A 25,559-nucleotide genomic window follows, 5' to 3' on the forward strand; every position below is an offset into this window, starting at 1 on the left:
TACTTGCTCGACCCCAAAGTTCACAAAATTGCCTTGTGCCATAGCTAATAGACTGTATAGGTTACTTCTTAATCATATTTACAACTATAATGTGCAATTTTTCAATTATAATACAGAAGACAAGAAAACCAATGGGATGGATGAAACACACAAGATGTGTTTAGTATTTAGTATAGACAATATAGATAAGTTAACATAAAGTAGAGCCAGCATGTGCTGAACCAGATGGAGACACAGGAAAACAAAGAAGCACCTAAGATTCAAGAGGCACTAAATGTATACAAGGCAGACATAAAATATCTATGATACACTGCACATGTACAAGGCATTTAATATTCAAGAGGGCTTAAATCAGCTAGTTATCGGTGACATCCCTCTGTTCCCTCAGGTCCTCTGCCAAATAAAACCCATTTAATGAGCCCTGGTGATGCAGCGGTTAAGAGCTTGGCTGCTAACCAAAAAGGTCAGCAGTTTGAATCCATCAGCTGCTCCCTGGAAACCCTATGGGGATAGTTCTACTCTGTCGTATAGAGTTGTTCTGAGCTGGAATCGACCTGATGGAATGGGTTTGGTTTGGTTTATTTTTAACGGACCAATGGGTGAGTTAAAGTCACTGGCCAAGTGTACCCACACCTGTGCCTCTCCAAATAGAGCAAGTTTGTGTGATGGCCCCAGGCACTGCTGTCCACCTGTTGGGCCCGCTTGATCAAACTTCAGCTCTAGTACTTTTCTAACTACACCATCAGTGGCAGAGACAAAGGCAGTATGTATGAACATTGTGTAACAACGGATTGAGGAAGCTGTGGCACTTTCAACCCCCTTGCACCCTATCCTAAGCATGTTCACCTACCCCATGTCTTTCCCCTTGCTTCTCCGAGTTTTAAACTGATTTAATAAGCCATGTGATTCAGGCATCTTAGTTGGCTCTGTAAGTCTTTCTGTCCTGTGATCTCAGGGAGAGATCGCCTGGTAATGTAGTTAGAGGCTACCATTGCATCAAAGTAATTTCCTACATACATGGTGTCTATTACAGTACCCTGTCTATAGCTCAAATAAAAAATACAATTTCACATATTGCCATTCTGATTACTCAACAAGTTCTTGACTCCTTCTTCCTAACCCCCACAGAAGATGACTGTTGTGAGATGCCTGTGCCCTCTCTCTTACCTGTAAGATGGTGCTGTCTGCAAAGCCAAAGCCTTCCTTTAACAAGGCTGTGATGTAACTGAGATCCATGCACAGGAAAGGACTCCCTGAGGTGAAGTTTTCTAAGTTATCACATACTGAAAGTGAGAGGGAGAACAGTGGGATTCAAGTTTGCAACTGACTGACAGATGTATAATTTTCTCTCAATATACATTTAGAATACATCAGAACTCTCTATTTGGTTGATGCCTGGCCTCTTGGAGGCTAGAACTGTACAGGCTGACCCTGAAAGACAACAGTTTAAGAAATTGCAAATTTCTGATGTTACGTCTTACTTACTCAAATTTACATGCATCCGAGTTTATCTGGTAAGTTTCTATGACCTATTGTGGAGGCTTAGTTCTAAGTGTCTTATCTATAATTGATGCTGAGCCCCAGAAGATAAGAAAATACTGTTAGCCCTACTTTGGGGCTGTTGGCTAAGAGCATTAGTATTTTAGACTGGCTCTTCCAAGGAAGCCCCTGTGGCTTGTGCCCGTGGATTTTGGTGCTCAGTGTTTCATTAACCCTGATTATTTAGAAAAAAAAGGAAGGCTGGAAGAAAGAATTGTAGAAAGAAACAAAAGGCGTTCACTATTTCCCCAAAGCCTGTTATATTCCCAGATTCTATGCCACTTAATGTTTCTAATTCCTGGCAAAGCCTGGAAGACTCAGGCAGGAAACCAGCTTTCTGAGAGGCCTGTTGAGCTGTGGAGCATTACGTCACTTCACAGTCACTGGAGTTGGCAGGCACAGGCTCACCTTCAAGGCTTCCACTGACACTTACCTTCCCTGGCTTTTTTTTCAAAATCTTCAACTTTTAAAACACCCCCCTTTTCATAGTCTGAAACAAAACAGATCAGTAACTGATGTCAAAAAGCCTTCAAGGAAACATAAGGAAATTCATCCTAGTGATAGTAACAATCATGAAGAACTAGAAATAAGCAAAATTTCCAACATTAGGGAATGGGATAAACCAACAGGACATACCCATATGATATAATCTGTGCAGCTACACTGGCTATTTTTAGAAGGGGAGATTATTGAGAGATTTTTCCTTTTACTTCTCAGCACATTCTAAATTTTATACAAGAAAGATGTATCACTGGATTTTCAGTTTTGAAATGGTAGAAGAGAGACATCTCTACCTATTTCTTCTCTCTATATCCACCTTAAAACAATAAGGAAATGAGAAGCAGAAATACATACTCCATCCCCAAAGAAACTAGAAGACAACTATAATCCTGAATCACAGCATCTGAGGAAGGGCTAGCAGATGCAGTGAAGACTGGACAAGGGTTTGGGAAGAAGCTGGGTGCTGCTGCTGCTTTCAAACAAAGTCTGTAGGCTCTCCCAAGGATGTAGAGGTCCTGAGGGTTAGAGGCAACTGAAGCTTGAAACTCATATGAATGTCTGTGGGTGTAAGGCAGGACATTGTTTGGAACCTGGAGTGGTAGGAGAGGCAGGGCAGATTGAGGAAACAGCTAGTGAGGAGAGGCTGAACTGTGAGCAGCCTTGCTGCCCTGATCTCTGTCAACGGGAAAAAGTAAAGACTAAACAGCATATTCACACTAACACAGCACCGTGTGTCACATGCAGCATCGCTGTAAACTAGAGCTACCTTGCTTGCCCAGAACAGTGCCTGGACTCTGCCCCTATGTGACCCTCCTTTAAACAGTTGATCCTGAAAGAACCTGCATCATTTAAAATGAGTAATGAAAAAAAAAGGAAGCCCCGGTGGTGCAGTGGTTAAGAGCTTGGCTGCTAATCAAAAGGTCAGCAGTTCAAATCCACCAGCCGCTCCTTGGAAACCCTATGGGGCAGTTCTACTCTGTCCTACAAGGTCACTGTAAGTTGTCCTACAAGGTCAGTATAAATTGACTCCACAGCAATGAGTTTATTTTTTTATTAAAGATAAAAATAATGATGAAATGCTGAAAGATTCTACAGGAAAAAAGGAGAAAAGGAACAAGAAAAGCAAGACAGCAAAAGAACACCAGAAAAGTACTCTCAAGGAACAGATGAAAATCATGACCAAGATATTCCTAAGATCTTAATGAAAATTCTTTCATTAAAATTTGAATTTCATTAGAATTTTATTAGAATTTGAAACAGACATGAATGCCTCTTTCAGAAAAGACAAAACACAGACAGAAAAATGTGAACAATTGGTAAACTTAGGATAAGCATATACAAGTAGGTGTTCATTGTTCTATTCTTTCAACATTCCTGTAGGTTTGATAATTTGCAAATAAAAAGTTAAGGAAGAAATAAACCACAGAATTAAAAAAAAAAAATGCCCCTTTTAAAACTAGAGCTCTTATAGCTTCTTGAAGGAGCTGACAGATCCTAAGAAAGAAATGTGAAGAAAAAGAAAACCATCACAGAAATGGAAGACAAAAGCAGCAAACAAAACAAAAAGAGGGTAATGGACATGGAAGACAATGAAAGTAAGCCAAGTGAGATGGAAATAAAGAGTTAAAAATGATTAAAAGACAACCTAACTAAGGCAAAAGAAAAATATTTGAAAATATAACTCAAAAACTTTCCAAAAAGAAAAGACTAGAACCTTCAGATTAAAGGCAGATATCATGATGACCCACGAAAATTGATAAAAAAGGATCAACACATCCTAAATAAAGTTCTTAAATTTCAAAGATAAAAAGATCGAGTCACCTATGCGGGTAAATAAATCGGGGTGAGGTCAAGCTGGTCTCAGGCCTCTTCTCAATAACACGCAACAGAAGACAGGAAGCAATGCCTATAAAGTCCTCAGAGAAAGTTTTTTTACTGAGTAAATTGTTACTCAGGTATAACCCATTAAACTCATTGCTGTTGATCCCAGCTCATAGTGACCCTGTAGCGTTTCCAAGGCTGCAAATCTTTACAGAAGCAGACTGCCATATATTTCTCCCTTGGAGTGGCTGGTGGGTTCGAACTGCTGATCTTTCAGTTAGCAGCTGAGTACTTAACCACTGCACCACTGGGGCTCCATACTCAAGTATACAGGCCACAAATATTTTCAAACATGAAAGAACTTTGCATAAACAGTTCCTCTGAACACTTCTTAAAGAAATTCCTAGAGCCAATCAACAGATAAATGGAGAAACTATGGTAACTGAGCTCAGTAGTAATCATTTACATGTAAGACTAAGACTAAAACAACTGCAGGAATTATGAAGGATATAAGTGTTATAAATGATGATGATGTAAAACTAATAAGACAAATACAGAGAAGAGTAGAATGAGAAAAAAGTGGGCAGAATCTTTTAATAGAATAGGGCAAAAATACTTCATTTAAATCTGATAATTTAAGTAACAGGGGCACACCAAAACCAAACCTGCTGCCGTCGAGTTGATTCCAACTCACAGAGACCTTATAGGACAGAGCAGAACTGCCTCATAAGGTTTCCAAGGAGTGGCTGGTGGATTAGCACTGACTTTCGGTTAGCAGCCAGGTTCTTAACCACTGTGCCACCAGGGCTCCACCAGGGGCATAAGTATTATTTAAATGTACAAAAGCAAACAACAAAAAAAACTACTAATACAAATATAACCACTCCAAATTTTGGAAACAGAGGGGAGGTAGGAGAGCTGAGAAGATGCAGATATATCCTCATTTCATTACTGCTTATGATGGGGTGTCAATAGATACTAGTTAAAAAAAAAAAAAAAAAGATGAAGTATATAAAATTATAGTGATAAAAATATCCATTAGAATTAAGGCCTTTGCACTTATCAGAAAGAATACACACAAAACAAGACACAAACCTAACAACATGAGCCATTTAAAAAGATAATGATGGAAAGATTAAAAAAAAAAAAAAGGCATTAAAAACAGAAAGCATAACCATAAAAAAAAAAAAAGAAGATAGCTAATTTCAAACGTCTGTCATATCAGTGAGTGTAAATTGTATACAGTTACCTATTAAAAGAAATAGGAGCCCTGCTGGCACAGGGGTTAAAAGGTTGGCAGCTAACTGAAAGGTCGGTGGTTTGAACCGACCAACAATCTGCAGGAGAAAGATGCAGCAATCTGCTTCCATAAAGATTTACAGCCTTGGAAACCTTATGGGGCAGTTCTACTCTGTCCTATAAAGTTGCTGTGAGCTGGAATTGACTCAGTGGCAATGGGTATTAAAAGAAATGAAATTTTAGACTGGTAGACAAGGCAAAATCCTAAGCTGTTTGCTAGAAACGCCTCTAATCAAAATGACTGAGAGAGGCTAAAGTAAAAGGCAAGGCAGGCAAATAAAACAAAGAGAAAGAAGAGGCCGCCATCTTGATATAGATGAAGTTGATTTCAGGGCAAAAAGCCTTACACAAAACAAGAGAAGTGCTTTTGAATGAAGAAGATGCAATCCACAATAAAGACCTAATAGCCTTTCCACTAGCCTATGCACTCAATGACAGAGCATAAAACTTTAAAAGCAAAACCACAGGAAATACAGGAGAAGCAAGAACACAGTAGTAAATGGGAAATTAATTCATATCTCTCAGGCCATGGCAGATCATGTACACACACTTCCATATCTAAAAAAAAGCATTACTTTTGTGTAAGAAAAAGAGTTTACTATAAAGGAATAGGAGGAAACTTTTTGGGGTGATGCATACATTCATTATCTAGAATGTGGTGATGACTTCACGGGCATATACACACATATATACACAGCAAAACTCAGGGTTTACACTTTAAATATGTGCATTTTATTGATGTTAGTTATGCCCCAATAAAGATGTTAAAAAAAGATAAAAGACTTTACGTATAGCTGTTTAGGTCATCTTCTAGCTCCAAAAGATTCTAAATCATATTCTACTTCCATGTGAGTGACCAGTGTCATTCCAACAACCAGCACTGGAGAAGAGCAAGGTAATTACCCCCAATAATTCCAAATACCCCTTCTCTCTTCACTTTCCCTATCTCAACTCTGGCCAGTGTCCTCTCTGGATTGACACTTGGAATGAACTTACCAATCATGTCTGTGTCAACAGCTCGATCGTAATAGTAAGAGAAAGCATAGAAGGAGCTTCTCTGGACCTCATCTGGCTGGTGAAGTTTTCCTTGTACCACCCTCTGCACTTCAGCATAGCAGGGCTCAAAGCCCATCTCCCCTGTGAGGGCAAAGGTGCACAGAGGTAAGGGGAGAAAATGACAGGGGAAGGGACCATTCTCGAAGGAAAGCTGATGGAGCAAATAGCAAGATCAAGGAAAGCAGGAGGCGGCTGAGGCTCAAGACAAAAGGGCTTAACAACAAAGATGAGCAAAATTCTATAGCCTCACTGCTCTAGTACCTATTTCTCCATGCAGCTCCCTCCCTAACCTGTATTCACCAAAAATAGCCATGGCCACATCTAGTGTTCTGTTTCACGATATTTACAAGCAATCATCCAGAGGGCTCACCCGGCTCCTTCACTGAAAATCAAATTTTTCCTTGATTTCAAGGTCGGTGCCTTTTATAATAACCAAGATACTCTTACTATCATCTCAATTTTAAGTTTTACTATAATTTAAATAGTTAAACATTAATTTAACCTGAAACAGGTTTCGCCCTGCTTGAGGGCACAAACCCTTTAATGCGTCAGGCCTAAGGTAAGAATAGGTTTCAAACAGCTCCACAGCACAGGGCCAGGTAAAGAGTGCAGGACACAGTGACAGCTGCCTTGTTTGCTGTCACTTCACACTATTCCTTAGAAGTATACTAAGATGCAATTCGGAATGAGTCCCTGTAACACGACAAGTTTTTACTGAGCTCTAGAAAAAATTTCTCTTCGAACTCTTCCAGAATTTCTACTGTCAAGGTAATTTTAACCAGTGGAAAAAACATCACTTGCCTTCTTGGTTGCCACCATATTGGTATTTCACGCCACCAAAGATCCATTCTGCTTCCAACCATCTCGGTAGACAAGCACTTCTGAAGGTCTGTCCATCAATCCCTGGAAGAAACCAGAGCACAAAGTTGCGTGAAGCAAGGATGTGACAGAAGAGAGGAGGGCAAAAAAGAAATGACTAGGATTCAAAGGAATCACGAAGGTAGTTAAGGCCTCAAAATCTTAGGAAATTAGTTCAATGACTACATCCTATGATAGGAATTCTTTTTTTTTTTTTTTTTTAATAATTTTTATTGTGCTTTAAGTGAAAGTTTACAAATCAAGTCAGTCTCTCACACAATTCTAACCCCCTCCACCCTCTCAATTCCCCTCCAGGCAGGAGATGCCAACATAGTCTCAAGTGTCCACCTGATCCAGGAAGCTCACTCCTCACTAGCATCCCTCTCCAACCCATTATCTAGTCCAATCCATGTCTGAGGAGTTGGCTTCGGGAATGGTTCCTATCCTGGGCCAACAGAAGGTCTGGGGGCCATGACCACCAGGGTCCTTCCAGTCTCAGTCAGACCATTAAATCTGGTCTTATGAGAATTTGGGGTCTGCATTTTTATTCCACTGCTCTCCTGCTCCCTCAGGGGTTCTCTGTTGTGTTCCCTCTCAGGGCAGTCATCGGTTGTAGCCGGGCACCACCTAGTTCTTCTGGTCTCAGGATGAGCTAGTCTCTGGTTCATGTGGCCCTTTCTAAATGATAGGAATTCTTAACTCAGGGTTCACAGGTAGGCTTTGTGGGATTGGCAAACCCCCAAAACTATAGGTAAATTTTTGTGCCCATGTGCATTTGGTAGAGGGATCCATAGCTTTGATTGCAGACTCAAAAAAAAAAAAAAAATCTAAAACCCATAATAGAATAAATTTCCTCTTTTCTAAAAAAAAAAAGGGAAAAAAATACTTGTTCTACCGTCTTGCTGGTTGTTGTAACGCTGAAAGGAAATACACGTGAAGATGCTTTTAAACTCTGAAATGCTACACAATCATCATCACAATAATACCTCACTATAAAAGCCAGGGAGCCCTGGTGGCGTAGTGGTTAAGAGCTCGGCTGCTAGCCAAAAGGTCGGCAGTTCAAATTCACCAGCTGCTTCCTGGGAACCCTGTGGGGCAGTTCTACTCTGTCTGACAGGATTGCTATAAGTCAGAACCAACTCGATGGCACCAAACAACAACAGCAAAAGCCAGGGACCATACCAACTGCATTAAATGCAAAATCTCATTTAAAGTGAAGAAAAGGGAACAGAAAGATTAAGCAAGTTTGTCTCAAATTGCAAAACTAGGACTGAACCCGGTTCTTCTGACCCTAAAATCTGAGCTCTTAACCCATCTACCAACTGTGAGTTGATAAACAGAGTTGCTTAGTTACTCCATCTTGCAATTGGAACAGACCCTGCTTCCTGCACCTCCCACGTGAAGTTAAGGACTTGAGCAAGCTTCTGCTAATTTCACTTTGTCAATTTCTGCGACACTTCAGCTTCCTGATCACAGGCTGTTCGCCCTATATAAGCAGACCTCATCCTAGAAATGGCTAATAATGTATACTAAAACATCTAAACTTATAAAACAGAAAAGGAATTTACCATCAGGTCCTTTATACAACATATGCTTCCCAATTCAACATGACCCCTTCCTCTGTAAGGATCACTGCCGAGGAAGGGAAGCATTGGGAGTATCAGTGTCTCTCTCACCATCCCCAACCCAGCACTGCTCCCAGACGAACCTTCTGTTTCCAGGGCTCCCAAGGTTGCTAGTCTTGCAGCTTTCAATCCAAATCCCAAGTAACTGTAAAATATAGGATTTACTAATTTCACGCTGCTCCTGAAGTTCTCCAGCCCAAGACTACTTCTTCAAAAGTAACATGGTATTTGTAGCAATAGAATGTTTCCCCGTCTCCCTCTGGAAGGAAGAACACCTTGTTCTGCCTCTGTGGCTTATTTCATCTCATGTGGTCAACAAGACATGATCTCTGCAATCTGGACAAGGCTATGTAACAACAACTCCCCACAGGTATGATCTAAAGGCCAGAGGATGGTGACAGTTCCTAGGGGCCCAACCTGGGAATCACCCTCAGAAAAACTCTCATTACTTTAGTGGTTGGCCCCACTGGGATCAAATTCCTGGCAGGATTTCGAAGCCTAGCTCAAAGACTTGTCACGGAGCATTGGCTGAGCCTTCTCAGGGTGTCCTCCCTCTAGAAAAAACTTGACTGTTAGGAAATTTTGAGGCCAAGAACAGAGGAGACTTCTGGGTCTCCCAGGCTTTAGTAGGTGGTTTGGGTTCAGTTGATTGGCCTTAGGGGATTGGAAAAGACTTTTAAGGCTGATCGAATGCACAACAGATATGTAAAGACTGAAAAGTTAGGAGAATCACCCTACACAAAATATTCTTCTTCTTCCCTGTCCCCCTCACCTGTGTGTATAGAGCTTATAAGTGCGATTAAACATCTCAAAGGAAGTGAGGTAGCCCTGAGGGGTTTGTTCCAGGGTTTTCTGCAATCAGAAAAAGCAAAAAGACTATTCAGGATCTGTAATTACCTGAAGATGTTAATGCCACCATCCCTGCCCTTCCCCAAAAAATCAAAGATGAAGGAGATAGAGTAAACTGTTAATCCCACAAGGTTTGAGGAATCAAATGGACTCTGAACAGTGGCGGGGGAGGGGGGGCGGGGGCGGGCAGATGATGAACAGGGAGCTCACCTAGTCATTCTACTCGATTCTCCTCAGCCTATTTGAGGTGGCTGCTGTCTGAAAATGAGGTGCCACCTTCTTGGCACCATTATATGTCTATATATGTGTTGCTAAACGACTCACCTCAAACAGGGGCAGGAAAGTGATTTGGGTGGAGGCCCCCCCGAGATCCAGGGTGCCCACAGTCTTCTGGCTGTGGCCATGCAGCTGACCTGTGAACGAGAGCCAGCTCTGAACATCCTCTGCGTCCTGGACAGCCCAACGTACCGCCTGCAACTTCTCTTCTGCTCCTGTGGCACACTGGAGGTATTCAATAAATACTGCTCCCCTCCCCAAAAGGGCTGCAGGTGAATGCCCACCAGGACTCTTGCTGCACCTGAGGCCTTGTAGGCAGGTTGTAAACATTAGCTTCCTGTCTTTCCTTTTATATTTTAAGTGAAAAAACAATACAGGCAACAAATAAAGGGATTTTTGCTCTCCTGACAAGGTGTAAAACCCAGTTAAGGTCTTAAGATAAACTTGAGAACATATTACCTGTCAGAAAATTCACAGTAACCCAAGCTAATATGCCTAAAAAAGAGAAAAAAGGCAAAGGATTACATCCCAGAGCATTTTTTTCCTCTTCCCTGGCCCCATCTTTGTTCTAATTCTAAATTTCATGTCTAGACCATGAAATCCTCTCCTTGTCCTTCCATTTCCTGTATCTTATTCCTCCCGCTTATTTGTTTCTCCTTACTTAGTGCCTTTTTCTTCAGCACCCCATCCTTGCTCCCAGTTCCTATAATCAGATCTTTCATTGACCTTGCCCCTCTTCCCCAAGAACATACATAGAAACTTCTCCCACCTTCGTAGGATCCATCCATGATGCTAACACTGTCATCTGGTACCAGGAAAGGTGACTTCTTCAAGATTTCCCTTACCTAGAAAAAAAGAAAAAAAACCTGGATTCCCTCTGGCAATATGACAGATTTCCATATTTTGGCTGTGTCCTACTCGGTACAGAAAATCACTTTCTTTGTTTTCCCTAGATAATAAAATTTTAGCAGAACATACTCCCTTTCCCCAAGAAGCTAGGGAAGGAACTAGGCAAGTCATTGTTAGTTTCTTACAAAAACAAAAACATAGGGATTCCAGTGACTTTAAAATATATCTAAACCAAACCATCTGGATTTATAGGTGAACTAGACCTAGAGAAGGCCATACATTTGACCCTTTCAGCTCAAATCAGGGTCCTGTAACTTTTCTAAAACACCCAATTAATTCTACCTGGACACACACTGGAAACTGGGTGGACCCTTTCCTACTCCTTCCCTTAGGTGAGCAGATGAACCTGGGTGACTCCTGAAGCTGCAGGAAAGGTTCTCTGCCCTCCCATCCAAATTCTGCAGGTCTGTGCCTTCCTGGTAAAGGAGCTCATCTCCAAGGGCTGACATACTCTGCTACCAGGCCCTGGCAGATTCTGGCACACAGATGGAGCCTCAAGGGTCTAAAGACCCCAGATTTAAACTTCTGGAATCCTATTTTAAGAGACAGGAACAAAGATCTCGCACAGATGCTCTTGACTCTCCATTAATACAGGGAATGATATGAGTGTCAGGTCTCATTTTTATATGATTTTTATCATGGGTAGGGGGGAGGGAGGGGTTGAAGGGTTCTCTAGATAGGAATAGGAGGAATTCTAGTCTGTTGGCTGTTCTCATTTTTGACAGACAAAAGCACCACACAGTGACCTCTGGACTCTGTTTCAACCAGGAAAAGCCACTTATCTGTAAATAGCTTCTAAGGAGAAGATAGATAAGCAGAGAGTTTTTATTCCATGCCTCCCCCACCTGACAGTTTAATTTTAACACAACAGCCAGAATGGTACTGTTAAAACAGATGTCAGATCGTATCTCCTTAACTCAAAACCTTCCAGTGGGTTCCTTCTGAGAATAAAAGCCAAAGTCCCTTGAGGCCCTACATGATACACTTTCCCTTCCACACCTCTCTGACCTCATCTCCTACTTCTCTCCCATCATTCACTCGCTCCAAGTGCACTGACCGCCTGAATGTTGTTGTTGGGTGCCATCCTATAGTGACCCTATAGAACAGAATAGAACAGCCCCCTAGGTTTTCCTAGGCTGTAATCTTTACAGGAACAGATCACTGGTGGGTTGGAATCTCTGACCTTTTGATTAGCAGCCCGGCCACTGTTCCTTAAACATACCAACTACATTTCTGCCTTAGGGCCTTGCACCTGTGGTTTCTTTAGCTGGGGACACTCCTTCCGCAAATGTTTCATATAGCTTCCTTTCTTACTCTCTTCAGATCTCTAATCAAATGCAACATCAGTGAGGTCTTTCTTGGCTTCGATATTTAAAACAGCATCTCCTCTACACCACCCCCAGCATTCCTTAACTGACTTCCTCTGTTTTATTTTTCTCCAGAACATCTACCGGCACCTAACATACTTTATATTTACTCATTTATTTTCTGCCTCCCCTCAACTACAATGTAGTTGGCTCCATGAGGGTGGGGATTATCTGCCTCTTTTGTTCTCTGTTGTATGTATCCCCAATATCTACCTCAGCGCACAGCAGACAGCATGCACTAATATGTTGAATCAATGAGAAATCAAGATTCTGATTCTCACGCAGACACGCTAGGCAGCTTGTGTTCGCACGAGGCACTTACGTGCACTGTGCTAATAGTTAAAGGCAACGATTTAGAAGGGTAAATCAGCACACCTATAATATGGAATCCTTTTTATGTTTTTTTTTTTTTTGTTATAATGGGATTCTCCGCCTATAAATATTCCTCACAATATGAAATTTGAATCCTATTAATTTTTTAAAATAATTTTTATTGTGCTTTAAGTGAAAGTTTACAAATCAAGTCAGTCTGTCACATATAAGTTAATATACATCTTACTCCTTACTCCCACTTGCTCTCCCTCTAATGAGTCAGCCCGCTCCCCCCTTCTAGTCTCTCCTTTCGTGACAATTTTGCCAGTTTCTAACCCTCTCTACCTTCCTATCTCCCCACCAGACAGGAGATGCCAACACAGTCTCAAGTGTCCACCTGATACAAGTAGCTCACTCTTCATCAGCATCTCTCTCCAACCCATTGTCCAGTCCCTTCCATGTCTGATGAGTTGTCTTCGGGAATGGTTCCTGTCCTGTGCCAACAGAAGGTTTGGGGACCATGACCACCGGGATTCCTCTAGTCTCAGTCAGACCATTAAGTCTGGTCTTTTTACGAGAATCTGGGGTCTGCATCCCACTGATCTCCTGCTCCCTCAGGGGTTCTCTGTTGTGCTCCCTGTCAGGGCAGTCATCGGTTGTGGTCGGGCACCATCTAGTTCTTCTGGTCTCAGGATGATGTAAGTCTCTGGTTCATGTGGCCCTTTCTGTCTCTTGGGCTCATAGTTATCGTGTGTCCTTGGTGTTCTTCTGAATCCTATTAATTTTATGTTTATTGCAAAATAAATACAATAAAATTTAAAATTTATTGAGTTAAATTTTAAAAACTTTCTGTACTTAAATTTTCTGAGTAAGAAGGAAGTTGAAATAGATGACCTTCAAAAATCTTTCAAACCTCAGAATTCCATGATTCTTCTCAAAAACATTACACTGAAAGTCAAAAGCCAGACACACCCCAAAAAGAATACAAACTGTATGACTCCACTTATATGAAATATAAGAACAAGCAAAACTAATCTGTGGTGACAGAAAGCAGACCAGTGGTTACCTGGTTTCAGGAGTGGGGCACGAGGAAACTATATTTGTCAAAACTCACTGAACTGGACACTTAAAATGGGTACATTTTAGTGTATATATACCATACCTCTGAAAAACAATTCTATGATTCTGCTTTAAGAAGTTTAGAGAATTAAGGATATTGTAGGTAGGAAGTACTTTAAACTTCTTAGGAAAATGAGCTCTATAAATTCCAGAGTAATATTAAAAATGTAAAGGAACTAGCTACGACACGAGCCCAGAGTCACCACGATGCTTTCGTGATGGTGGAATACTGAGGGTGGCAGTCCCAGTCCAAAGGGCTAAAAAACCCAAAAAAATATTCATACAGGAAAAAAGAATTATCCAAGATGCAGAAGATTTCAAAAATTACCTCAGAGAGCAGAGCCTGGGCTTTGTGTTCTGGCAGTAAGCGCAGTCCTGCTGTGGCCTTCAGGACCACTGGGGTCCTTTTCCAGTGACTTCGGGGAACTGAGTCTTTAGCCACCTCTAAGAGTCCTTGAACAGTCTCGGCACCCTTCAAAAGAGACAGTCTGCTCATCCAATGAATAGTCCATTTAGTAACACTGATCTATTCCTCCAACATGTCTTGGGGATCAACCGGAGTATGAGGTGGTACAGGGTCCCAAACCCTCTCTGCTGTGCAGGAGCAGAAACCAGAGAAGCGAGCTACTCTTAACAAAATTCGTTTCAAGTTTTGATGAAGTGGTAGTAAAAACTATTCTTTTAAAGTGTAGTCATTTTATTTGATTGTTATTTGTGTCTCAAATAAACTAGCTTTAGGCCAGAAAGTTGGGTTATAGTGAAGGAAAGACAGGGTGTAGAGTCAGAAGACTTGATTGCCAGCCCTGTGTGTGCCCTTTTGTAGGTCACTTGGCCTTGTGGGGATTGGTTTCTTCAGCTGTGAGATGGGAGATACCCCTCATGCTACTAAAAAACTGCTGTGAGCGTTAGGCGAGGCACAGTGCATGTAGATGCCGTACAAATGCTAGTTGTAGCTGTTAATATGCTACTCTTTTTATGTCCTTCATAAGGACAGTACATGCTAGATTCGTTTTTGCATCATCAGTACCTGTATGCATGGCACACAGTAGATGTTTAATCTATGAGAAACGGAGAAAAAAAAATTTAAATCCACTATTTTCTAAGGCAACACTTATTATGACAAAATGCTATTCCTTAATCATCATCATTACTATTAGCTACCACAACACAATCTTCTTTTCCAAATGCCTGATCACTTTCTGATCATGTACTTGCTTTGAACAGCATCTAATTTTCTAGCCCATTTACCATTTCATACCATTCCATAACAGTCAACAAAGAAAATAAATTTCTCAGTTCTTCAAGCTCAAGCCATTTTTAACATCAGGCTTTCTTTTGGCTAACGATCATACTTGTGACATTGAACAATACTGTTACATCTGCTAACAAAGTTTAACATTCTGCTTTATTTTATTTCATTGTGGCCTCTGACACACTGAGTGTAGCATATTGTGAGTACTCAAATGTGAAATACAGTCATCACAAAACTTTCCATTCATCCTCTACTACCAAAGATTTTTTTCATTGTGGGTTCTTGCCTAATTTCTAGAGCACAGGCAAGGTTCTGTACCTGTATTAGGCACACTGAAATGCAGTTCATTGGGTCTAAACCACAAAAACCAAACCCACTGCCATGCAGTCAATTCTGACTCACAGCAACCCTATAGGACAGTCCTCTGTCCCATAGGGTTTTCAAGGAGTAGCCGGTGGATTTGAACTGCCAGCCTTTTGGTTAGTAGTCAAGCTCCTAACCACTGTGCCACCAGGTCTCCTCATTAGGTCAACATTCCCTCGACTGCCATGGTTATACCTCATACCCTACAGAACTTCAAGTTTATCTTCTGCATCTATATTAATCAATGCAATTGATAGCTTCAACTCGAAATCTTAAACGGTAAATACACGGGGAGTAAAAACATGGTATTAATTTTGTATGTCTACAATTTATTTTCTAGCCTCCTTCTACTCCAGTCCTAGTGAGACTGTGGTATAGAATTACTATTATCCAGGAGATTAGCTGAGTATAGAAAGCTGATCTCACACAGGACTGCAATATCATTAGTGAACAGCATGAGATATTTAACAACAATAGTGTGGTAAAGTTATCACGGCATTGAGAATCTAAATGTTTAATCCCAAGAAACTCACCTGCTTAGGTTGATCTACAAAAGCAGAAAGTCCTGGCTTCACAGAATCAAAAATTTCCCCTTCCAGAATTGGAGGCTGTCCTATAGAAACACAAAATAGAAAAAAAAGGGCTGATCACAAAAAGTTAGGCTGCTTCTGATATTGGGCTTTGTAAATCTTTTTTTCTTCTTCTTCTTATTGTGCTTTAGATGAAGGTTTACAGAACAAACTAGTTTCTCATTAAACAGTCAGTACACATATTGTTTTATGACATTGGTTAACACCCCCATAACACGTGAGTATTCTCCTTTCTCGAACTTGGGTTCCCTATTACCAAGTTTCCTGTTCCCTCCTGCATCTAGTCCTTGCCCCTGGACCAGTGTGCCCGTTTAGTCTCATTTTGTTTTATGGGACTGTCTAATCTTTGGCTGAACGGTGACACTAAAAGGGTGTCTGGGGGTCATACTCTCAAGGTTTCTCCAGTCTATGTCAGGCCAGTAAGTCTAGTCTTTTTTTGTGAGTTAGAATTTTGTTCTACATTTTTCTCCAGCTCTGTCTGGGACCCTCTATTGTGATCCCTGTCAGAGCAGCCAGTGGTGGTGGCCAGGTACTATCTAGTTGTACTGGACTCTGTCTGGTGGAGGCTGTAGTAGATGTGGTCCATTAGTCCTTCAGACTAATCTTTCCCTTGTATCTTTAGTTTTCTTCATTCTCTCTTGCTCCTGAAGGGGTGAGACCAGTGGTGAATCTAAGATGGCTGCTCACAGGCTTTTAAGACCCCAGATGCTACTCACCAAAAAGATTTTAAGACCCCAGACACTACTCACCAAAACAGAATGTAGAACATTTTCTTTATAAACTATGTTATACCAATTGAGCTAGAGGTTCCCTGAGACAATAGTCCCTACAGCCCTCTGGGGTGTGTAAATCTTGAACAATTTACCAGATTGAGATTAGCCTGCTATTTCCCGAAGCTATTTCAAGTTATCTGATCTGTGAAGAATGTTAAGAGTATTGGAGGAAGTGGAATAGAGGGCGACAGGCAACCTTTGAGGGTCCCTCCACCATTTCTCTGGTGGATACCTAGCTCCTACTCCTTTCTCCAGGCTCTATATGTAACCTGAGGAAAGAACACTGAAAACTAAGAAAAAGTTAACTGACGTCAGTGTCCCTTTACCTACTTCTCCAAGGATGGTGAAATTCTCATGTGATCCTTCTCCCAAGATGACTCCAAGCTTTGAACCTGAGACTCAATATTCTGGACCCCTGAAATATTAACTATCTTTAGAGAAGAGGAGGGGCAGGTTATACTTATAATCCTTGGACATGTGAGTCTTGACCTACAGGCAGCCCAGGTCTTTCTTAATTTGACACTGAAGTAAGCCAAATGTATTCAGTGGTAGCCCAAGTGTTCTCTGAAAAAAAGACATTCACTAGCCACAAAATTCTGTAATTCACATCACACGCTCTCAGCACATTTGTTTCTGGGAGGAGATGCTAAAGTGTGGGTTTACAGAGACTCTGGTGAGATTCCCAGCTGAACTCACCTGGTATTTTCTGCACAAAGGTATAAACATGAATTCGAGTTCCAGTGCTCCCTGCATCAAACATAATTCCATACAAGGTGCTGGCACTGACATTGACCGGGCACATGGAAGACAGGAAGACACCCTCAAACCAAGTCTGCTGGTCTCTGTGGAAGACAGTGCTGCAAACACAGGATGCCACCAGCATGAAGAAAGCTGCACCCCAGGAAGTGGCCATTCTCTCCTGAAGATGTGGTGGGTCTACGCTTTTGTTGCTGTAGCAGCACCGATCACAGATATGAAGTGGCTTATGGGATAAAGACACACAAGGTTAGACAAACTATCCTTTTTGTTTACACCTATAAGAGAAGAAACACTCACTACAGAAATCCCACCCCTGTTCTCAAGGTGCTCATTCTTTATTTCTAATAACAAGCATAACAAGCTAAATCAGGGTGACAATGGCTCTTAGCACCTTTTCTGAATGCTATCTTGTTCCAAAAGGAAATAGGGGTTTAAAATATATTTTCCCACGCTTTGCTTTTAATTATAGGGTGTTTCTCATGTACTCAAAGGCTCTGTCACCCTGCTCTTATTGTTAAATCTAATGCATTTTCTCTTTTCATTTTGGCAATTAATTTTGTCTTTGCATCATAAACTAATTTTCTCTCTCTGCCTTCTTTTTGGTTCATAGATAAAGAGCTTCAATTTCTGAATTAAAGTTATAAACTTACTAAGAAGTTATAAAGTCCCTCTCATCTGAGTGTTCATGGCCTTCAAAAATCAGACCATTGACTGCTGGCCTATGATCAACAATATTGCCAGTGGCTTGCACATACAACCACATTTTAAGGAAATCAATTCAGTTAATTTAAAAAACACTTAAATAGACCATTGTGGTTTTTAAAATATCCTTCACAACTTCCAGCCAACATGGCACCACAGACAGAAGAACCATGCTGTCCCTCCACAGCAAAGACCTGAAAAACTAAGCAAAACAGAGACAAACGTCATTCCTGGAATCTGAAGTGTCAAATGAAGAGATAACTCAGCCAAGCACTGAAATGAATAAGAAACTAACAAACAATAGAGAGTGAGTGGAGATACGTGCGGAAGTCCCCTATCAGCTAACGCAACACTGATTCGCCATCTTGGACTCTTGTCACAGATAGGCGGACAGGGAGCACAGGAAAGCAGCTTCATGAAGTTCCCAGCAGGAGACAGAGCACCCAGTAATAAGCGATACATACTTTCCCACCCCATCCTCTCCCCACTGCTCTAGCTCCGTGCTTCCTGGCTGGCATCAGTGGCTCAGCCGGCCTGGAACTGCAACATCCATGCCTCCTGGATCCGCCCCACCCACATCGGAGATCAGCGGACAGCGAGTATGGGAAAGAAGCTTCACAAAGTTCCCAGCAAGAGACAGAGTACCTGGTAACCACCAATATACGCTCTCCTAACCCCCACTCCCCTTCTCCACCCTCTTTTGGCCTCCTCTGCTTCCTGTCAGACACAGTCTCTTGGCCAGAAGGCAACTGCTTAGGCCCTGGGCCGCTTGGATTCATCCTACCCAGACTGAGTGCCATTTGTCTGTTGCTGGTGTTGCTTTCTTCCACTTCTTTTGATTTCTTCTGTACCTCCCACCACCTCTCCCTCCTTTCTCTCAAACACCTGGCTCTGTGTGCCATGTTTGCTTCCTCTTGAAAGGCTGTGAAGTGCTGCTCTTCTGGGGAACCACTCCCCTGGCCCACAACACCATCCTGATGGGATCCTGAGGCTTTTTGTTTTGCTTTGTTCTGTTCAGTTTATTTATTTTCTTTTTCTCTTCATGGCTTGGGAGCCCTTTCTAGCCAGGCTGCACTGCACAGCTTAGGAGCCACTTCCCCAGTCTGCACAGCCGCGTAGGTGGGATCCCTGGGGGTATTTGTTTAGCTTCTTTTTTTTCCCCTTGTTTTTCCTTCCTGTCTTTCTTCATTTCTCAGTTCTTGTCCCTCTATACTTACCTTCTTTTCCTGTCTCCTGAATGCCTGGTGCTGTGTGACATCTCTACCCCCTCTAAAAAGCCAGGCTATATTGCACAACCTGGGAGCCTTCCCTAGTTTTTGCAGCTGCACCGGTGGCACCCCAGGGGGGGCTTTTCTTTTCTTTCTTTCTTCCAATTTTTTATCTAGTTATTTTTTTTCTTTTTCCCTTTTTGTTTTTCTCCATTTCTTGGCTTCTCAACTCTCCACTCCAATGGCAAGCTCCATTAGCCATCTTTTTTTTTTTTTTTTTGGCTCCTGTTTCTCTCTCCCCTCTCTCATCTTTCCCATACCCATATTAGCTTCACACATCACAACCTCCCCCAACCTTCCTGCCTACCTGCACTGTGTGCTGAAAATCACGCCCCTGAGCAGCACAGGTATGGCCTACCAGAATGTGCCCAGTGCTGATTCCTGGCCTGCCCTGTTGGCCCTAGTACGTACCACAAACTACCCAGCCTAGCCGCTCCTCTTCAGCTGGACCTACCCTACTGCACCATAGCTGAGTGACTGGCCCTGCCTGTTGGACAAGAAAGTGAGAAATATTGTGACCACAGGTGAGCAAACAATAAAGAACACACAGCTCACCCACTTAGGCATAACCAAATAAAACAAAAAAGCAGGATGGAACAAACAGATCTACAATCAATAAACAAAGCAAATAACTACTGAATGTCCCAAAGACAGCAAACAATATCAAAACATTAAAAAAAAAAACAAAAAACAGGTCAGGATGGTTCTAATAGGCATCCAAAATAAAACACAAGATGAATTCCCAGTAGAAGAAAAGGCACTAGAACTACCTGACAGAGAATTAAAATCTCTAATATTCAGAGTGATCCAAGAGTTGAAGCAAAAAGCAGACAAAAATGAGAAAAAAATAGAGAGTTTCATGGAAAATGCAGACAAAAAATAGAAGAATTCAGGAAAATAATACAGGAACAAAATGCCAAAACAAATTCACAACTAGAAATCACACAAAAACAACAATTAGAAATCCAAAAGATAAACAACAAGGTTTCAGAAATAGTGTCATAGAAGGGCAGAGGAGCAGGTTTAAAATAATAGAAGACAAGATTAGCAAAATTAAAGACAAACACTTGGATACAACTCTGAAGAAAAATCAGAAAAAAGAACGAAGAAAAATGAAGAAACCCTGAGAATTATGTGGGATATAATCAAAAGCAAAAATCTCCACATGATCAGAGTTCCAGAACAAGAGGGGAAAATGGAAAACACAGAGAGGATCATTGAAGAATTGCTGACAGAAAACTTCCCTAATATGGTGAAAGATGAAAAGCCGACCATCCAAGAAGCTCAACGAACCCCCATATAGGACAGACTCCAAAAGAAAATAACCAAGGCATATCATAATCACACTCCCTAAAACCAAAGATGAAGAAAAAATCCTAGAGCAACTCGAGAAAAAAAAAAAGCCACATACTGATGAAAAACAGTAAGACTAAACTCTGATTATCGGGCAGAAACCATGCAAGCAAGAAGGCAATGGGTTGACACATACAAAACTTTGAAAGAAACATATTGTCAACTGAGAATAACATATCCTGCAAAACTCTCATTCAAATATGATGGTGAAATTAGGGCATTTCCAGATCAACAGAAATTAAGGGAATATGTAAAAACCAAACCTACAAGAATTATTAAAGGGAACCCTTCAATCTGAGAAAAAACAACATCAGACCACAGCCTGAATCTGGTATGCAAGATTGTACCAGCCAGATGCCAACCTGGGAAATGAACTCTCAAGGACTATCCAAAACCAAAAAAATATTACAACAGGGAACCAGAGAGGTTAATCTGTAAATGACAATATCAGAACAATAAAAAAGGGACTAAATGGTGCAGGTATAGAGCTTTTTAATGGGGAGGAAGGCAAGACAATACCAAGTAATAACAGACTGGTTCAAACCTAGGAAGATAAGGGTAAATTTCAAGTTAACCACAAAGAAAGTTAGCAAACTTACTCATCAAAATAAAGAAGAAAAACATAAAGTCTCAATAAAAAGAAGATCTACAAAAACAAAACAAAAAAAAGAAATCCACGAACAAAAGGAATTCAGGACAGGACAGTGAGAGGGGCAAAGAAAATGCCAGCACCACACACACAAAAAAAAAACCTACAAAAGGACAGCAATAAACTCAACCTATCAATAATTACAGTGAATGTAAATGGCCTAAATGTACTCACAAAGAGACAGAGAGTGACAGAATGGATTAAAAAAAAAAAAAAAACGGAACCATCAATATGCTGTGTACAAGAGACATACCTTAGAAACAAAGATGTAAATTTATTAAAAAATCAAAGGATGAAAAAAAAAAATATATATCAAGCAAATAACTACCAAAAGGGAGCAGGAGTAGCAATACTACTCTCGGGTAAAATAGACTTTAGAACAAAATCCACCATAAAAGACAAAGAAGGGCACTATATAATGATTAAAGGGACAATCCATCATGAAGACTTAACCATAATAAACATCTATGCACCCAACGAAAGGGCTCCAAAATATATAAAACAAACTCTAACAGCCCTGAAAAGAGAAATTGACAGTTTCACAATAATAGGAGACTTTGACACACCACTCTTGGTAAAGGATAGAACATCTAGAAAGAAACTCAACAAGGATACAAAGGAGATAAAGGGCACAATCAGCCAACCTGACCTCACAGACATATATACCACACTCTACCCAACAGCTACAAACAAAGTACACAATCTTTCCCAATACACATGGAACATTCTCCAGAATAGACCACATCTTAGGCCACAGGACAACCCTCCAAAACACTGAGATAATACAAAGTATCTCCTCTGACCACAATGTCATCAAAGTAGAAATAAACAACAGGAAGAGCAAGGAAAAAAATCAATTACATGGAAACAGAATAACACCCTGCTTAAAAAACACTGAATAACTGAAGAAATCAGAGATGGAATCAAAAAATTCCTAGAATGAAACAAAAATAAAAACACATCATTCCAAAACCTTTGGGACACAGCAAAGGCAGTGCTCAGAAGTCAATTTATAGCAATAGAAACAAAACAAAACCCATTGCCATTGAGTCAATTCTGACTCATAGCGACCCTATAGGACAGAGTAGAACTGCCCCATAGAGTTTCCAAGGAGTGCCTGGCGGATTCAAACTGCCAGCCCTTGGGTTGGCAGCAGTAGCACTTAGCCGCTACGCCACCAGGGTTTCCATAGCAATAGATGGACGCATCAAAAAAGAAGAAAGGGACAAAACCAAAACATCAGCTACACAACTTTATCAAATAGAAAGAGAACGGCAGAAGAAGCACATAGCCACCACAAGAAAGGAAATAATGAAGATCAGAGCGGAAATAAATGAAATAGAGAATAGAAAAACAATAGAAAGAATCAACAAGGGCAAAAGTTGGTTCTTTGAAAGGATCAACAAAATCAACAAACCACTGGCCAAATTAACAAAACAAAAACAGGAAAGGACGCAAATAACCCAAATGAGAAATGAAATGGGTCACATTACAACAGACCCAACTGAAATAAACAGGATCATAACAGAGTATTATGAAAAACCATATGCCAACAAATTTGAAAATCTAGAGGAAACAGACAAATTTCTAGAAACACACTACCTACCCAAACTAACACAAAATGATGTTGAAAATCTGAACAGACCCATAACAAGAGAAGAGACTGAAAAGGTAATAAACTCCCAACAAAAAAAAAGCCCTGGGCCAGATGGCTTCACTGGAGCGTTCTACCAAATATTTAGAGAAGAGCTTACACCAGTACTACTCAAACTATTTCAGAACATAGAAAAGGAAGTGATACTGCCAAATTCATTCTATGAAGCCAGCATAACCCTGATACCAAAACCAAGCAAAGATACCACAAAAAAAGAAAATTGCAGACCAATATATCTCATGAATACAGAGGCGAAAATTCTCAACAAAATTCTAGCCAATAGAATTCAACATCATATCAAAAAAAATAATACACCACGACCAAGTAGGATTCATACCAGGTATGCAAGAATGGTCCAACATTAGAAAATCAATCAACGTAATCCACCACATAAATAAAAGGAAAGAAAACAATCACATGATCACCTCAGTCGATGCAAAAAAGGCATTCAACAAAGTCCAACACCCATTCTTGATAAAAACTCTCAGTAAAATAGGTATAGAAAGGAAATTTCTTAACATAATAAAAGGCATCTATGCAAAACCAACGGCCAACATCATTCTTAATGGAGAGAGGCTAAAATTATTCCCCTTGAGAACAGGAACAAGAAAAAGCATGCCCTTTATCACCATTCCTGTTTAACATTGTGCTGGAAGTTCTAGCTGGAGCAATAAGGCAAGAAAAAAAAATAATAAAGTGCATCCAAATTGGTAATGGAGACGTTAAACTGTCCCTATTTGCAGATGATATGATACTATACATAGAAAACCCAAAAGAATCCATGAGAAAACTACTGGAACTAACAGAAAGATTCAACAGAGTTGCACATACAAGACAAACATACAAAAATCAGCTGGACTCCTATACACGAATAAGGAAAACGATGAAAAGGAAATCAGGAAAACAATATCATTTATAATAGCTCCTAAAAAAATAAAACACTTAAGAATAAATCTAACCAGGGATGTAAAGGACCTATACAAAGAAAACGATAAAATGCTACTGCAAGAAACTGAAAGAGATCTACATAAATGGAAAAACATATCATGCTTATAGATAGGTAGACTCAACATAGTGAAAATGACACTTCTACCCAAAGAGATTTACAAATGCAATGCAATTCTGATCCAAATACCAACAACATTTTTAAAGACATGGAAAAACCTATCATTAACTTTATCTGGAAAGGGAAGAACCCTGGATAAGTGAAGTACTATTGAAGAAGAAGAATAAAGTAGGAGGACTCACACCACCTGACCTAAGACCCTACTATACAGCTATGGTAGTCAAGACAGCCTGCTACTAGTACAATGACAAATACACTGACCAAAAGAACAGAATTGAGAAACCAGATGTAAATCCAATCACCTATGGTTACCTGATCTTTGACAAGGGCCCAAGGTCCATCAAATGGGGAAAAGATAGTCTTTTTAACAAACAGTCCTGGCAAAACTGGACGTCCATCTGCAAGAAAATGAAACAGGACCTATACCTCACGCCATATACAAAAACTAATTCAAAATGGATCAAAGACCTAAATACAAAGCCAAAAACTATGACGTTCTTAGAAGAAAAAATTGAATCAATGCTAGAGGCCCTAATACATGGCATTAACAAGATACAAATCACAACCAACAACACACAAACTCCAGAAGATAAGCTAGATAACTGGGATCTTCTAAAAATTAAACACTTATGCTCAACAAAAGACTTCACCAAAAGAGTAAAAAGAGAACCTACAGACTAGGAAAAATTTTTGGCTATTACGAATTAGACAAAAGTCTAATCTCTAAAATCTACAAGAAAATCCAACACCTCTACAACAAAAAGACAAATAATCCAATTAAAAAGTGGGCAAAGGAAATGAACAAACACTTCACCAAAGAAGACATTCAAATGGTCAAGAGACATACAAGGAAATGCCGGTGATCACTAGCCATTAGAGAAATGCAAATCAAAACCACAATGAGATACCATCTCACCCCTGGCATTACTGGCAGGAATAAAAAAAAACAAGAAATAGCAAATGTTGTAGAGACTGTGGGGAGATTGGAAACCTTATGCACTGCTGGTGGGAACGCAAAACTATACAATCATTTTGGAAAATGATATGGCGCTTCTTTAGAAAGCTAGAAATAGAAATACCATATGATCCATCAATCCCACTCCTAGGAATACATCCTAGAGAAATAAGAGTTGTCACACAAATAGACATGTGCACACCCACGTTCAATGCAGCTTTGTTCACAATAGCAAAAAGATGGAAACAACCTAAATGCCATCAACAGATGAATGGATAATCAAACTGTGGTACATACACACAATAGAGCATTACACAACGATAAAGAATAATGATGAATCTGTGTAGCATCTCATAACATGGATGAAACTGGAGAACATTATGCTGAGTGAAATAAGTCAATCACAAATATTCAATGAGACCATTACTGTAAAAACTCATGAAAAGGTTTACACACACGAAAAATCTTTGATGGTTACGAGGGAGGGGAGTGCTGGGGATGGAAAAACACTAAATGGAAAATAGTTAAGTGCTAACTTTGGTGAAGGGTAAGACAGTACACAATACTGGAGAATCCAGCACAACTTGTCCACATCAAGGTCGTGGAAACTCCATATACACATCCAAACTCCTTCAGGGACCGAA

General features: G+C 40.5%; 1 protein-coding gene across 7 annotated transcripts in view; it reads right to left on the reverse strand.

The window, feature by feature from the left end:
• The window catches only part of ENTPD5 (ectonucleoside triphosphate diphosphohydrolase 5 (inactive)), a 53,283-nt gene that overhangs the window by 5,725 nt on the left and 21,999 nt on the right, over positions 1 to 25,559 (reverse strand). For 6 of the 7 annotated variants that reach the window (XM_064292730.1, XM_003408762.4, XM_064292732.1 and 3 more), the window contains 12 exons: positions 17,206 to 17,491; positions 15,680 to 15,759; positions 13,860 to 14,003; positions 10,594 to 10,669; positions 10,284 to 10,319; positions 9,873 to 9,961; positions 9,472 to 9,551; positions 8,783 to 8,844; positions 7,018 to 7,119; positions 6,157 to 6,297; positions 1,973 to 2,029; positions 1,168 to 1,283 (listed from right to left, as the gene is read on the reverse strand). In XM_064292730.1, coding sequence (XP_064148800.1) covers positions 1,168 to 1,283; positions 1,973 to 2,029; positions 6,157 to 6,297; positions 7,018 to 7,119; positions 8,783 to 8,844; positions 9,472 to 9,551; positions 9,873 to 9,961; positions 10,284 to 10,319; positions 10,594 to 10,669; positions 13,860 to 14,003; positions 15,680 to 15,759; positions 17,206 to 17,491 — 1,269 coding nt within the window. Of the gene's footprint in view, positions 1 to 1,167; positions 1,284 to 1,972; positions 2,030 to 6,156; positions 6,298 to 7,017; positions 7,120 to 8,782; positions 8,845 to 9,471; positions 9,552 to 9,872; positions 9,962 to 10,283; positions 10,320 to 10,593; positions 10,670 to 13,859; positions 14,004 to 15,679; positions 15,760 to 17,205; positions 17,492 to 17,918; positions 21,419 to 25,559 lie in introns of those variants that run through there. The other variant, XM_064292733.1, reaches the window with a different exon arrangement.

This window comes from Loxodonta africana, chromosome 10, assembly GCF_030014295.1.
Source record: "Loxodonta africana isolate mLoxAfr1 chromosome 10, mLoxAfr1.hap2, whole genome shotgun sequence".
Lineage (NCBI taxonomy): Eukaryota > Metazoa > Chordata > Mammalia > Proboscidea > Elephantidae > Loxodonta > Loxodonta africana.